This window comes from Gorilla gorilla, chromosome 1, assembly GCF_029281585.2.
Source record: "Gorilla gorilla gorilla isolate KB3781 chromosome 1, NHGRI_mGorGor1-v2.1_pri, whole genome shotgun sequence".
Lineage (NCBI taxonomy): Eukaryota > Metazoa > Chordata > Mammalia > Primates > Hominidae > Gorilla > Gorilla gorilla.
Genome location: NC_073224.2, coordinates 104116486 through 104130601, shown reverse-complemented (window position 1 = coordinate 104130601; position 14116 = coordinate 104116486). Strand labels below are relative to the sequence as shown.

General features: G+C 43.0%; 2 protein-coding genes across 2 annotated transcripts; both read left to right on the top strand.

Moving 5' to 3' along the window:
• The first annotated feature begins 1688 nt into the window (after positions 1-1688).
• LOC101151609 (late cornified envelope protein 2C) lies at positions 1689-2979 on the top strand. Its single transcript, XM_019039207.3, has 2 exons — positions 1689-1738; positions 2405-2979. Exon 2 carries the CDS (start codon positions 2426-2428, stop codon positions 2756-2758), a length of 333 nt encoding a protein of 110 aa, XP_018894752.1. The 5' UTR covers positions 1689-1738; positions 2405-2425; the 3' UTR covers positions 2759-2979.
• A 9447-nt stretch (positions 2980-12426) lies between these two features.
• On the top strand, positions 12427-13793 carry LOC101151968 (late cornified envelope protein 2C-like). The gene is made up of 2 exons (XM_004026692.4): positions 12427-12552; positions 13220-13793. The coding sequence occupies exon 2, from the start codon at positions 13240-13242 to the stop codon at positions 13570-13572; it is 333 nt and encodes a 110-aa protein (XP_004026741.1). The 5' UTR covers positions 12427-12552; positions 13220-13239; the 3' UTR covers positions 13573-13793.
• The last annotated feature ends 323 nt before the right edge of the window (positions 13794-14116 follow it).

Here is a 14116-nt window from a genome sequence, read left to right as displayed (position 1 = left end):
GAATATCTATTTTTTTTCAATTCTAATTTTAACACCTTTATTGAGATGTAATTCACATATTATGTAGTTCACTTGTTTAAAGTGTAAATTCAATGGTTTTCAGTATATTCACAGAGTTGGACAATCACCACCACAATTTTAGAAGAACATTTTCATTACTTCACAAAGAAAACCTGAATCCATTGGCAGTAACTTCCCAATTTCTCCCAGCCTGCTAAAGCACCTGGAAGCCACTGATATTTCTCAGAGGACAGGCATAAACATAAAAGGAGATACGGGGAACAGAATCTCGTCCAGGCTCCTGTTCCTCGGATGTCCTGAGTCAGCTCTTCAGGGGTCCAGCCTGGGAGAGGCTGTAACTGGCTAAAGCCTCATCCCCTTTCTATTTCCAGAGATTTGCCTACTCTACACATTTCATATAAATAACATCATACAATATGCAGTCTTTTGTGACTGGCTTCTTTCACTTAGTGTAATGTTTTCAAGGTTCACCCTCAATGTATTTGTTTAAACTAAATGATTAAATGACTGGGTAACTCTGTCTAGTGCAACCCTGAATCAGAACTCTGAATAACTAGACCCCTGGCTGACCCTCTACTTCCTGGTAGGAAAGGAGTTCCCTCTCCATAGGAGCCCCAAGAAATGATGTCTACTTCCCAAGACAGGTTTCAAATAATCTAAGTGTCTGGTTGAGTTAAGCTCTCTGAGGGTAAGGGCTCTATATGGGCAATTAATGACACATAAGACCTGGGCAAGTATCCAATACATGGCATTAGTTTTTCTTTTAAACATATATTTACTAAGGGTCTATCAGGCACAAAATGTCATACTTAGCTCTTTCTTACTTCTCACTTTATATTACAAACAGCTCAGTGAGATAGGTATATCTCACTGATAGGTTTATAATGGGCATTATATGTGAGAACTGATACTCACAGTGAGTATCATAGTAATACTCTAGCAATTATTGATAATCGTTACAGCAACTTTCAGAGATTACCCAGTTATCATATGCAATTTTTCTGATTCCAGTAGCACATTCAATACAAGTCCTCTGACTGAAGGAAATGTTTACATTTTAGAGGGAATTGTTTATTCTCAATCATTCTCCTTGCTTTAGGTGACAGAATCAACTCAGATTTAATCCACTGAATCTGCTTACCATGGTGAGTCGGAGGAAAAGCAGAAACACAGAGGCCAGGAGGAAGGGCTGAGAGCCTAGGCAAGGGAGAGATGCCTAGAAAAAGCCAAGGCTGTAGAAGCCCCCTGGGATGGCTGGATCCACAGCAGAACATGGAAGAGAAACTGCTCAGGGTGGAGGGAGTCATAGTGGAACATTTCCACAAGGTCAGGGAAAGCTGTGGCTCAGAAATGATGTTTCCTCAGAGGACATGCATTAAAAAAATGCAGGGAACAGAATCTTGTCCAGGTGTGGGTCCCTTGGGTACCCTAAGTTAACTCTTTAGGGTTCCCACCTGGTGGAGGCTCTGACTGGCTACAGCCTCTCTAGACCACAGCCCCAGAGAGGAGTCCTGGAAGCTCCTAAGGCCTCTTTGGATTGCAGGGACTAGGAGGCAGGAGAATGTCAGGAATGACCCAGCACGTGCCTGGTTGTGCAAGAGCCACCTCCTGCTCTTTCCGGAGCCAAGCCTGAGCCCTATAAAAGACACATCCAGCTTCAGCACTTCATCTGCTCTGACTCCCCAGGGACGTATCTGTGCTCCTGCGTGTGACCAGGGTGAGTGGCAACCTGGGATACCAGAGGGGTATGAGCAAGGCAGAGGGATGGCGAGGATGGAGGTAGGCTGGAGAAAGAGTGGTGTGCCTGTGTTCTGCCATACTGAGCAGAAATGGGACTCAGTCTGCCTCGAATCTGTTGAGGCTGTGAGGCCTACTGGAGCTCATATAGGTGGGGAAAGCTAACTGTGCACATCTTTTCCAATTTTGTGTTCAGTGACTTCATGTTGGTAACTTCAAAACTGCCATGTTGGGCATATTTACACCATGGAAACTGGCAAATACTTCAAGCCAGGCTCTTTTATCTGGAGGTTTCATTGCAAAATATTTTCCAGAGGACCCCTTGGTATGTCCTGCAACACCCAGCTAGTCCTTAGGGCTTGTATTAAAGGAATAGGTACTTCAGGGAGCTGTGAATACTCTATTCAGGCTTGTGAGGATAGAGCAATCGCAGTTTCCCCTGAAAGGAAGAGTAAGAAGCTCATTCTGTTGATTTTTTATCTACGTACTTTTATCTAGAGGAAAGATTCAAGTTGTTTCTTTCAGGTTACTGATGTGACTGTATTATCTAAATATCATTCTTCTTCTACACATGCATTGATTTTAGAAGAGGTATAATATGATCCTTGGTTTGAAATATTTAAAGAGTTTCATTATTATCTTTTAGGTTGACTAAACTCCTGCCAGCATGTCTTGCCAGCAAAACCAGCAGCAGTGCCAGCCCCCTCCCAAGTGTCCTCCCAAGTGTACCCCAAAATGTCCACCTAAGTGTCCTCCCAAATGTCCACCACAGTGCCCAGCTCCATGTTCTCCTGCAGTCTCATCTTGCTGTGGTCCCAGCTCTGGGGGCTGCTGTGGTCCGAGCTCTGGGGGCTGCTGCAGCTCTGGGGGTGGTGGCTGCTCCCTGAGCCACCACAGGCCCCATCTCTTCCACCGGCGCCGGCACCAGAGCCCCGACTGCTGTGAGAGTGAAACTTCTGGGGGCTCTGGCTGCTGCCACAGCTCTGGGGGCTGCTGCTGACCTGGGCTACAGAAGAGCTCTTGGGACTGAATGGCCAAGAACCTGCTACGGCCTGATGGATACTCTTTCCACTTCCTCTTATTCCATTCATTGGTCGGCAGAGACCACAAAGACTCATGGGGCTTCCCTGGAAGAGCTTTGTGCTTCATGTAACACCCCAATTGCAAGTCTTCTTTTCCTCTTTTACCTCATGTTATAATAAAGCTCTGATTTCTGACTCACTAAATGTCTTGGTCATTCTCTTCTCTTCTGAGATTTCAAATGTCCTTCAAAGGTCAGGGCCTCAGAGAAATTTTCTTCATGAGGCAAGGACAGGACATGAGTAGGTGATACATGAAAAGCTGCTCCGAGGAACTGATTCCCCCAGATGCTGAGTGAATGGAGCTCCAAGAGAGTCACTTCTGGCTATGGTAGCTTTGCCTTTCCCTCCACTAAGCCAGACACATGTTCTAATTTTCTGTGTAATCCAGACGTTGGGAAGGTTGGGAAGCTCTGAGGACTTGTTCTTCTCTAGGGAGAAGAACACATCCCTATGAAGCAAAACTTTCCTGCCCTTAGAATCAATAGTTGGATAAAATGCTTGAAACAGATGTTGAGACCCTTCCTCCTGTAAAGTACAGCCCATGGTCACTCAGCTCCTTTTCATGAGTCTGGTTAAGATCAGCCTTTTGACTTGCTGCCTTGGACACCTGGCTTCAGTTCCTCACAGTGTTAGATCTGAGTCCCAGGATGCTGTCCTGCCACTTGGCCCATGTGCTGGGCAGGGGAGTGATGAGTGATGGAGATATTAAGTGAAAAAACATGGAAGTGTTGCTTAGAAAATACAAAGAATATAAGGAACATAAGAATACAAAGAATACAAAACGCTGTACGAAAGAATAGACTTTTCCTCCTTCAATACTTATCTTCTTTGCCAAGCCACCCTCAGAATGTGAGGGGGGAGAAGTGCCAGGATGGGTGGGGCATCTTAAGTATTAATAGAGGAAGGGGAGGGAAGCAGGAACACAGCAGGGGAAACAAGGGCTAGTGCTTTTTAGGTTCAGGCTGACAGGTGTCGACATGAAGATAATGGATTCAGCAAAGATGGATTTTGACAGAGATGGAGCCTCTTATTAATATGTTTAGCTTCTTACTTACCCTTAGTGCCACTAAGACAAAAACCCAGCTGATTAACCAGTTTGAGATTCTGTACTGTCTGCATTTTAAATCACCCTCTGCACTGAGTCAGTTTATTTGACTTAATGCTCTTTATTATTTTGCCAGTCTCATTATTAACTAATTTTCAAGTCCCTGACCAGTAGTAATTTTGAGCTTCCATAAATATGTACATTGGCCTTTTCTACAAAATTTGTAATAGGATTTTAAATTTTCTTCTCAATTTTCAAGAGCTCTTGATATATCATGGATATTAACCTTGATCTGTCTTTATTAAAATATTTAATACATCATAATTAATTGACTCTGTTTATAATAACTTTTGCTATGGAAATATTTATAGTTTTTAAATACTCAAATATGACTTTCTTTGCTTTCATAGCTTCAGGGTTTCCTGAGTTGGTTAAGAAGTTTTTCCTTGTCCTTAGTGTTTACATGTCAGCAAACAAAACAAATAAAAAAACCCAAACAGTATAAAATGGAACACCAAGTGGGGGACCTAAGGTTGCCTGGGGCAGGTGAAGGCTGGCCTGCGGAGGGGTGGACACCCGAGTATGCTTTCAGGGACCTCTGCCTTAAGTAAGAGCAACTCACCGGCCCTTCCCTTCTCCAGTGGGCCTGCTATCTGGGCCTCCATGTGCTCCTTTCATGGTGAACATAACCCTTTCTTTATCTAAACTTCCATACACAGAATAATTTCCAATCTGACTATTGGTTTTTACTTGCGTCTTATGTTTGGCATGTGTGCATGTGTGTTAGAAATTACGTTCTGCTACTATCACAGGAACTCAAAATCACAGCAATTTAAAGAGGAGAGCAGGCTATTTCCACTCACACGTGATTAAGTCAGAAGTCAGTAGTCCATGGCTGGTATGGTGGTTCCCCGGAGTATTCAGAGATGGATACCCCTCTGTCTTGTCATTTCATTATTAATGCTTATTTCCTGGGAAACAGTTGGTGATCTCAAGATGCCTGATGGAGTTCTGATCTGCAACGCTGTACTTCAGGTCTGAAGAAAGAGAAAGGGTGGGTGAAAGGCCCTGACCCCAATAGAGCCTCTTACCTGAGCTTTCCTAAAGTCCCAACAATTTCCTAAATCTCACTGGCTGCTTGTATGTACAGAAGGGATAGAGAAGTATAAATTTTGATATCTGGACATGGTGTGGTTCTGGACAAAATTTAAAGATGTAAGTTAAGAATGAAGTGGAGCACGCACATTGCATACACATCCAATCAAGTAGTTCTTGATATAGTTCAACCTGCTGAGTAAAGACAGCTGGATTGCTGGTTTCTGGAAATAGCGACACAGACTCTCTGGGTACATTTCACTTACCTCTTAACGCAACATTCAGGAACGTCCTGCCCACGTTTCCACCTTTATGGTCTCTGCTGTATGCACTGAGGCAAATCTGCCTGGAAGGTTGATTAGGCAGAGGAATTCACTGCCTGCAGCTGAGGTCTGGAGTGCTGTGGGGGGCTCCCTGGAGACAGGCACAAGACCTGGCTTATGGAAGCCTGGCGGAGGCTCCAGGTTACTTCTGCCTCCTGTCTCCCCACCTCTAATCCACCCATCACCCAGAAATGGGCCAAGGATCAGGGGTCTGGATCATCTCTCAAGGGCAGGAGGAGGGTGAGGCTCTGAGAAGAAGTGTGCTGTCCAATCAGAAACCATACTTGGTGTTATGGCTGCATCTCTTTCAAAGGTATCTAGAGTGGGAGGGTGACAGATGATTAACTCTGGGTTATCTGAAATATGACCCAAGTGAGGAGAGTCAACAGTAACCAGAACACATTGTGAAAAGGAAAAGGTGGATAGATTGTCACCTGGGCCAGAATCCCCAGAGAGCACTTTCACCTCCACATCGAGTGAAAATTCTACCTGGTCACCCTCTTGAGTCTCCAGAGGGTCAGCCCAGGAATAGGGTAGAGTAGAAAAGGAGTTTTGGGCCAGGATGGATGCTTGTGTGTGTGGTTATCTCAACTCGGACCCTCTGAGATCCACAGCAGTGCCCGAGAGCTGCGACGCTGCTCTCTCACTGACTCTCCAGGCTCTGTCGCTGCTGCTGCAACAGCTCTGCAGCCAAGGTCGGCTGACTGTGTTTTGCCTGTGCTAACTCCAGGAGCAGCTGCTCCCAGAGCAAGACCAACACTACCCCCAGTGCTAAGAAAAACTCCGGAGCCTGAGGGACCAGCATATTGGCCGGCTCTTGGAGGGACTCTTACTGTTGCTGGCTCAGTTGGCAGGATATCTTAACATGAGTTCAGCTGGAAGTGAATTCAGCTGAACAGAACACATGTGTAAACTAGAATAAGGCTACTTTTCATTTTCTAAACAATTCTCCTTCTGCTTGTAAATAATTGGCAAACCCACTAATATTCAGAAAGAAATTCCCCATGTTACCATTTCATGGTTGCTCCTTGACCTTGCTAGGTCAGATTTCAATCCTAGTCAACCCCCATGCTGGTTGCATTGCTCCATCTTCGCATCTAATTCAGAACTATGTACAGAAAGAGTAAAACTATGTAATTCTAAACTTTTGTGCTTGTTATAAGATATGCACTCTTATAAGTGTTTCAGGTGTAACTTAACCAAAATAACAATTAATTCACACAATATTGCTGTTAGGAAATTACAGCTATTTTCCACACTTCATAGATGAAAAGACAGATGCACAGACAATTTCGGGCACATTTCTAAGGTTTTAAGGCAAGTAACTTGTTCTCAGAATCCAAATCTAGGTGATTTAACTACATTCTGTGGTCTCAACAAGTTCTCTGGAGTTAAACTGGGAAGGCATGCACTATTTACTGTGTGTGAAATTCAAACAGCTTATGGTAAGTTCTTCTCAACAAGCTAGACTTAAAACAGCTATTCCCTTCTTTTCTTGCCTGATATACTAATGTTTCTGTGTTAGTTCCCACACTGCACAAAATGAGCCTCTATTTCTCATGCCCTCTTCATCCACGTCCCTCCCTCCTTTCTGAAGAATATAGTCACAGTGGGCAGATATTATATTCCTTTCATATCATGTAGTATCCCCAGAGTTGGCCACATAGTCAACAATACTTGCTGAGTGTGTATGAGAGTGAATTAATAAACTCTGATTATTGAATTTACTAATGGGAGACAGTCCAAGAAAATCCTCAAATTGTTTTCTCTTTAGAGATGTTCTTTTCTTTTAATTCATCTGATCATATCCTTCTCTCATTTACTCTTGTAAGACCTGCTTAATAGTTACCTAATTTGCTCAGCACAGAATTCTTGGAAATAGTTCCTGCTCCAGGGAATCCCAAGGCATGGATATGCAGTGATTGCAAATAGAATATTTAATTAATGTGCCCTGTTCATCTAACACTGACATTCTTCTAATTCCAATGATTAGAAAGAAATACTGGATATAAATGGACATAGGCAGTGAGGGTGTTGGTGTGTGTGTGTAGTGATCATATGTAATTAACATAATTTTCTCCCATGATAGCCTATAAATAGTGCTGTCTGGGTCATGAAAAACGATGGGGTCTGTCTTGGTTTTGATTAAGAATTAAGTGCATAGATATTGCATATAAGAGAGGTACACAGACAATGAGGTTGGCAGGGAATTGGTATGGGAGAGGGATTTAGAAAGCATAGTTATAAATGATCTGGAAAATTCATCCCACCAAACAAAATAATTGACAATCTGGACTAGACAGATGGTCTGACATTGTGTGTGTGTGTGTGTGTGTGTGTGTGTGTGTGTGTGTATGGTAGTGTGTAAACTTGTTGTCAGAAACCTGTTGACATTATACTAAATAATCGAAATTTTTTTGGTTAAATTTTCTGAACTTTATTCCCAGCTGTGTGAACTTGGGCTATTTGTTTAGCTCTAGGAGCCTTTGTTTTCTCATTAGTACAGTGGGAATATTAATACCACCTACATCACATGATTAGTATGAGGATTAAATGAGATTATGTGTATAAAACACTTAAATAATACCTAGAAAAAAATAGATGGTCAGTAAACATCAGTTATTATATTACTTTCTGTTATTTTTATCATTGTACACACATGTATGTATGCATGTATATATATATATATATATATATATATATATATAGACACACACACACACACACACACACACACATATGGAGGCATTTGACCCAAAAGCACAACTCCACTCAACCTATACCTCAGGGGAAGATGGGGAAGCAGGTAGACCTGAATTGGCTAGGGTTTTGCAGAGAAACAGAAGAGAGAGATAAATTTATTTTAAGAAATTGGCTCATGCGATGACTGTGTGGGCTGGCAAGTCCAAAATCTTGGCTGGAAATTCAGATAACAGTTGATGTTGCAGCATTGAGTCTAAATTCCGCAACGCAGTAGTCTGGAAACAGGCAGAGTTTCTACATTGCAGTCTTGAGGATAATTTCTTCTTTGGGAAACCTCAGTGTCCATTATTAAAGACTGCAGCTGATTGGATGAGGCTCATGTTAGGGAAGATAATCTGCTTACTCAGTCTACTGATTAAATACTTACAGAGAAACATGTGGATTGCTATTTGATCAAACAACTGGGTAACACAGCATAGCCTGGGCAAAATTAACCATCACAGAGACTGAGAGGATAAATGGAGGTCACTGGAGATATGACCCAAGAGACAGAAGAGGGTCAACAGTGACCAGGACACACTAAGAACATGCCATGATGGTTTTATTTTCACTTAGGATAAAGGCAAATTTCTGGACAGACCTTTGGAGAATATTGGGAAAACAGAACCTTCTACTTGGTAACCCCATGGTAAGCCCAACAAAGCTGTGATGTTAGGAGGACTGGAGAAAGGGAGTGCAGCATGCTGCTGAGGAGGCCCTTGGCCTTTGCACTTTGGTTTCACAGAAGTGTAGTCAGTACAGCACGGACAAGGCTGTTGACCACTACACAGTAGCTGGAGCTCTGGGAACTGATGATCGCTGCAGCTTCTTCCTATGCAGGGGTCACACAAGAAGATTCGGAGGTGAACACGGGCTGTGCACTGGAGTGGCACTGTGGAGGGCCCTTTGAAGGCATTGGCATTGCTGGTGGTGTTTTGGCAAGGTATCTGAGTTTCAAAATGAATTGAATAATAAGTCAGATAAATTAGAGCCAGGACGGGAATAATTTTGCCCTTCTAAACCTATTCTTGGTGTGCTGGCAGACAGTTTATAAAATACATTAGTATCGAATTAGTACCTATGAAGAAACATATAAGCTCAAGTTAAAAGTGTTAGAACTGACATGCTTAAAAACAGAACTAATGCTAAATCAATGTCAATTCTGTCTCTCATTTCATTTCATATCTACATACCCACTTCCTACCTACTGTATTTCATGAGCTTTAAGAGGCTATCAATTGTAAGGGGCACCCTTATTTCATGCACCACAAGGAAAGAAAAAATGCTGCAAATTCAACTATTACGTGCCACCAATCATATGGTATATACTGATTTAAGGGCTGTTAACAAGTGTTAGAAGACTGTATCATGGAATTGATGAATTAAGATAAGTATAAAACCGATCCACTTTAGGTCATATAAATATGTATGTAAATACTAGATGGGACAATTCTTGCTTTGCCCAGAACACCCCTCTGCTGTGCTCCTCCCTATCACTATGTCTAGCACTAGACAGTGCTAGACAGTATTGACAAAAAGATCAAAAGGCCTACAAAGATATGGTACAGGAAAATTTTGGATTGGTCAATCTATTAAATAAAGGGAGACAAAAAGACATGGTAAGGCTTTTTCTTGTACTGTAAATAAAATAAATTTCCCACATTTGGTAGGGAGTATTTTTCTAGAATATATGGAGTTTAAGTTCCCAGGGAGACAAATCAAGGAGCTACTTGGAGAGACCAGCTTGCAGGAGAGTGACTTGCCAGATGACATGAACTTCAGATGAAATGTTTGAAATCACCTGCAGGGCATTCTTCTCATGACACCTACATGCTCGTCCATGTGGTCCTAAAATGATGCACTGATCCTGCCAACACTCATGTGGCAATTAAGTATGTGGGTGGTCCCTGAGGGAGCATGGGCAATGTGACCCACTGGGTCTCCTGTCTCAGAGAGATCACACATGATGATGTGAAGACTGTGGAGACGGAAGCAAGAATATCTATAGTCAGGTGTTTCTTCACTGACTTGTGAACCAATTCCTACCATTTTTTGAGATATAAAGGGAAAAAGTGGGCATGTTAAAGAGCTGTTTATCTCCCAGTTCTGGTTTCCCAGAGGATCGGTTCCCATTAGTCCTTCCATTGCTTATTCAACCACTCAATACAGATGCTCATGTATGTGCATGTTCATTTCACCTGCACTTTTATATGAATACAGCATACATGCACACAGTGCACACATGCACACACACACACAGGCTTGCCTCCCCTATTTCCTCACTTACAACATTGTAACAAATATCTTTGTCAAAGAGTATGAGGAAGCTGAGGGTGATATCACCATGAAGACAGTGGAATGAACTAACATTTTTTAATCACATTGGGAAATAGTGACTCAGGAGGTTCAGGCCTCAAACATCATCTTCTTTGGTATACAGTTTGTCTGCAGTCATCTTCAAAAAGGCCACTAAATTCCACAGTCTTTGAGGTCATGGGCTACTTATTGTTCACCTCTATATCCCTATGTTTGGACATACATGCTCCAAGAATGTTGTAGGCTTTCAAAGAATGCCTTTTGAATTCACTGCTCTAATCACACTGTGGACTTAGTTTATCCTTGAGGTAAAAGCTCTCTGAGAACAGGACTCAGGTCTGAAAATAGGACTGTGTAAATAGGTGAATAGAATCCCTCAGGTAGAAGCAGACAATGGGAAACTATGCTTTCTACCTAACCACCCTCCACCACCAAGTAAACATTAGGCAATGTCAAGGCACGGTCTGTTTCTGTTTTAATCAGAGGTGTGAATAACTATCTTTTTCTATTCTAATTTCAACATCTTCATTGAGCCATAATTCACTTATTATATAGCTCATTTATTTAAAGTGTTAATTCAGTGGGTTTCAATATATTCATAGAGTTGGACCATCACCACCAAATTTTAGAACATTTTCATTACTCCAGAAAGAAAACCTATATCCATTTGTTGTAATTTTCTAATTTCTCCCAGCCTGCTAAAGTACCTGGAAGCCACTGATATTTCCTCAGAGGATGTGCACAAAAGTAAAAGGAGATACAGGGAACAGAATCTTGTCCAGGCTCTGGTTCCTCAGATGCCCTAAGTCAGCTCTTCAGGTGTCCAGCCTGAGAGAGGCTGTAACTGGCTAAAGCCTCATTCCCTTTCTAGTTCTACAGATTTGCCTACTCTACACATTTCATATAAATAGGATCATAAGAAATGCAGTCTTTTGTGGTTGGCTTCTTCCATTTAGCATAAGGTTTTCAAAGTTCATCCTCCATATATCTGTTTAAAATAAGTGAATAAATGAATGGGTAACTCTGTCGAGTGCAACCCTGAATCAGAACTCTGAGTAAGTAGACCCCTTTCTGACCCTCTACTTCATGATAGGAAACGAATTCCCTCTCCACAGAAGCCACAAGAAATGATGTCTACTTCCTAAGGGAGTTTTCAAATAAACTGTCTTGTAAGGGTTCTATATGGACAATGAATGCCACATAAGACCTAGGTAAGTATCCAATACATGGCATTAGTTTTTCTTTTAAACACATATTTATTAAGGGTCTATCAAGCACATAGTGTTACACTAAGCTCTTTCTTACTTCTCATTTAATATTAAAAACAGTGCAGTGAGATAAGTATACCTGGTTTATAACGGCCATTACATATGAGAATTTATACTCATTGTGAGTATCATAGTGACACTCTAGCAATTGTTGATAATTGTTGTAGCAATTTCCAGAGATCACTCAGTTATCATATGCAAGTTTTCTGATTCCAGTAGCACATTCAATACAATTCCTCCGACTAAGGGCAATGTTTTGATTTTAGAGGGAATTGTTTATTCTCAATCATATTCTTTGCTCTAGACCACAGAATCAACTCAGTTTTAATCCACTGAATCTGCTTGCCATGGTGAGTCGGAGGAAAAGCAGAAACACAGAGGCCAGGAGGAAGGGCTGAGAGCCTAGGCAAGGGAGGGATTCCTAGAAAGAGCCAAGGCTGTAGAAGCCCCCTGGGATGGCTGGATCCACAGCAGAACATGGAAGAGAAACTGCTCAGGGTGGAGGGAGTCATAATGCAACATTTTTACAAGGTAAGGGAATGTTGTGGCTCAGAAATGATGTTTCCTCAGAGGACACGAATACAAAAGATGCAGGGAACAGAATCTTGTCCAGGTGTGGGTCCCTTGGGTACCCTAAGTTAACTCTTTAGGGTTCCCACCTGGTGGAGGCTCTGACTGGCTACAGTTTCTCTAGACCACAGCCCCAGAGAGGAGTCCTGGAAGCTCCTGAGGCCTCTTTGGATTGCAGGGACTAGGAGGCAGGAGAATGTCAGGAATGACCCAGCACGTGCCTGGTTGTGCAAGAGCCACCTCCTGCTCTTTCCGGAGCCAAGCCTGAGCCCTATAAAAAGACACATCCAGCTTCAGCACTTCATCTGCTCTGACTCCCCAGGGACGTATCTGTGCTCCTGCGTGTGACCAGGGTGAGTGGCAACCTGGGATACCAGAGGGGTATGAGCAAGGCAGAGGGATGGCGAGGATGGAGGTAGGCTGGAGAAAGAGTGGTGTGCCTGTGTTCTGCCATGCTGAGCAGGAATGGGACTCAGTCTGCCTTGAATCTGTTAAGGCTGTGAGGTCTACTGGAGCTCATATAGGTGGGGAAAGCTAACTGTGCACATCTTTTCCAATTCTGTGTTCAGTGACTTCATGTTGGTAACTTCAAAACTGCTGTGTTGGGCATATTTACACCATGGAAACTGGCAAATACTTCAAGCCAGGCTCTTTTATCTGGAAGTTTCATTGCAAAATCTTTTTCCAGAGGACCTCCTGGTGTGTCCTGCAACACCCAGCTGGTCCTTAGGGCTTGTATTAAGGGAATCGGTACTTCATGGAGTGTGAATATTCTATTCAGGCTTGTGAGGATAGAGTAACATCAGCTTCCCCCGAAAGGAAGAATACAAAGCTCATTCTGTTGGTTTTTTAATGTATGTGCTTTTATTTAGAGGAAATATTCAAGTTGTTTCTTTCAGGTTACTGATGTGACTGTATTATCTAAATATCATTCTTCTTCTACACATGAATTGATTTTAGAAGAGGTGTAATATGATCCTTGGTTTGAAATATTTAAAGAGTTTCATTATTATCTTTCAGGTTGACTAAACTCTGCCAGGATGTCTTGCCAGCAAAACCAGCAGCAGTGCCAGCCCCCTCCCAAGTGTCCTCCCAAGTGTACCCCAAAATGTCCACCTAAGTGTCCCCCTAAATGCCCACCCCAGTGCCCAGCTCCATGTTCTCCTGCAGTCTCTTCTTGCTGTGGTCCCAGCTCTGGGGGATGCTGTGGTCCCAGCTCTGGGGGCTGCTGCAACTCTGGGGGTGGTGGCTGCTCCCTGAGCCACCACAGGCCCCATCTCTTCCACCGGCGCCGGCACCAGAGCCATGATTGCTGTGAGAGTGAACCTTCCGGGGGCTCTGGCTGCTGCCACAGCTCTGGGGGCTGCTGCTGACCTGGGCTAAGAAGAACTCTTTGGACAGAATGTTTAAGAACCTCCTACAGCCTGATGCTTAACCCTTTCCATTTCCTCTCATTCCATTCATGGGTAGACAGCGACCACAAAGACTCATGGGGCTTCCCTGGGAGAACTTTGCACTTGATGGAGCACCTCAATTGCAGGTTTTCTTTTCCTCCTTTACCTCATGTTATAATAAAGCTCTGATTTCTGACTCACAAATTGTCTTGGTCGTTCTCTTCTCTTCTGAGATTTCAAACGTCGTCCAAAGGTCAGGGCCTCAGAGAAATTCTCTTCATGGGTCAAGGACAGGACCTGAGTAGGTGATACATGAAAAGCTGCTCCGAGGAACTGATTCCCTCAAATGCAGGGTGGATGGAGCTCCAAGAGAGTCACCTCTGGCTATGGCAGCTTTGCCTTTCTCTCCACTAAGCCAGACACATGTTCTAATTTTCTGTGTATTCCAGACATTGGGAAGGTTGGGAAGCTCTGTAGACTTGTTCTTCTCTAGGGAGAAGAACACATCTCTATGAAGCAAAAC

Bases quoted from the DNA above. Each gene is read 5' to 3' on its own strand.
- LOC101151609 (XM_019039207.3), top strand. From the start codon at position 2,426: ATGTCTTGCCAGCAAAACCAGCAGCAGTGCCAGCCCCCTCCCAAGTGT.
- LOC101151968 (XM_004026692.4), top strand. From the start codon at position 13,240: ATGTCTTGCCAGCAAAACCAGCAGCAGTGCCAGCCCCCTCCCAAGTGT.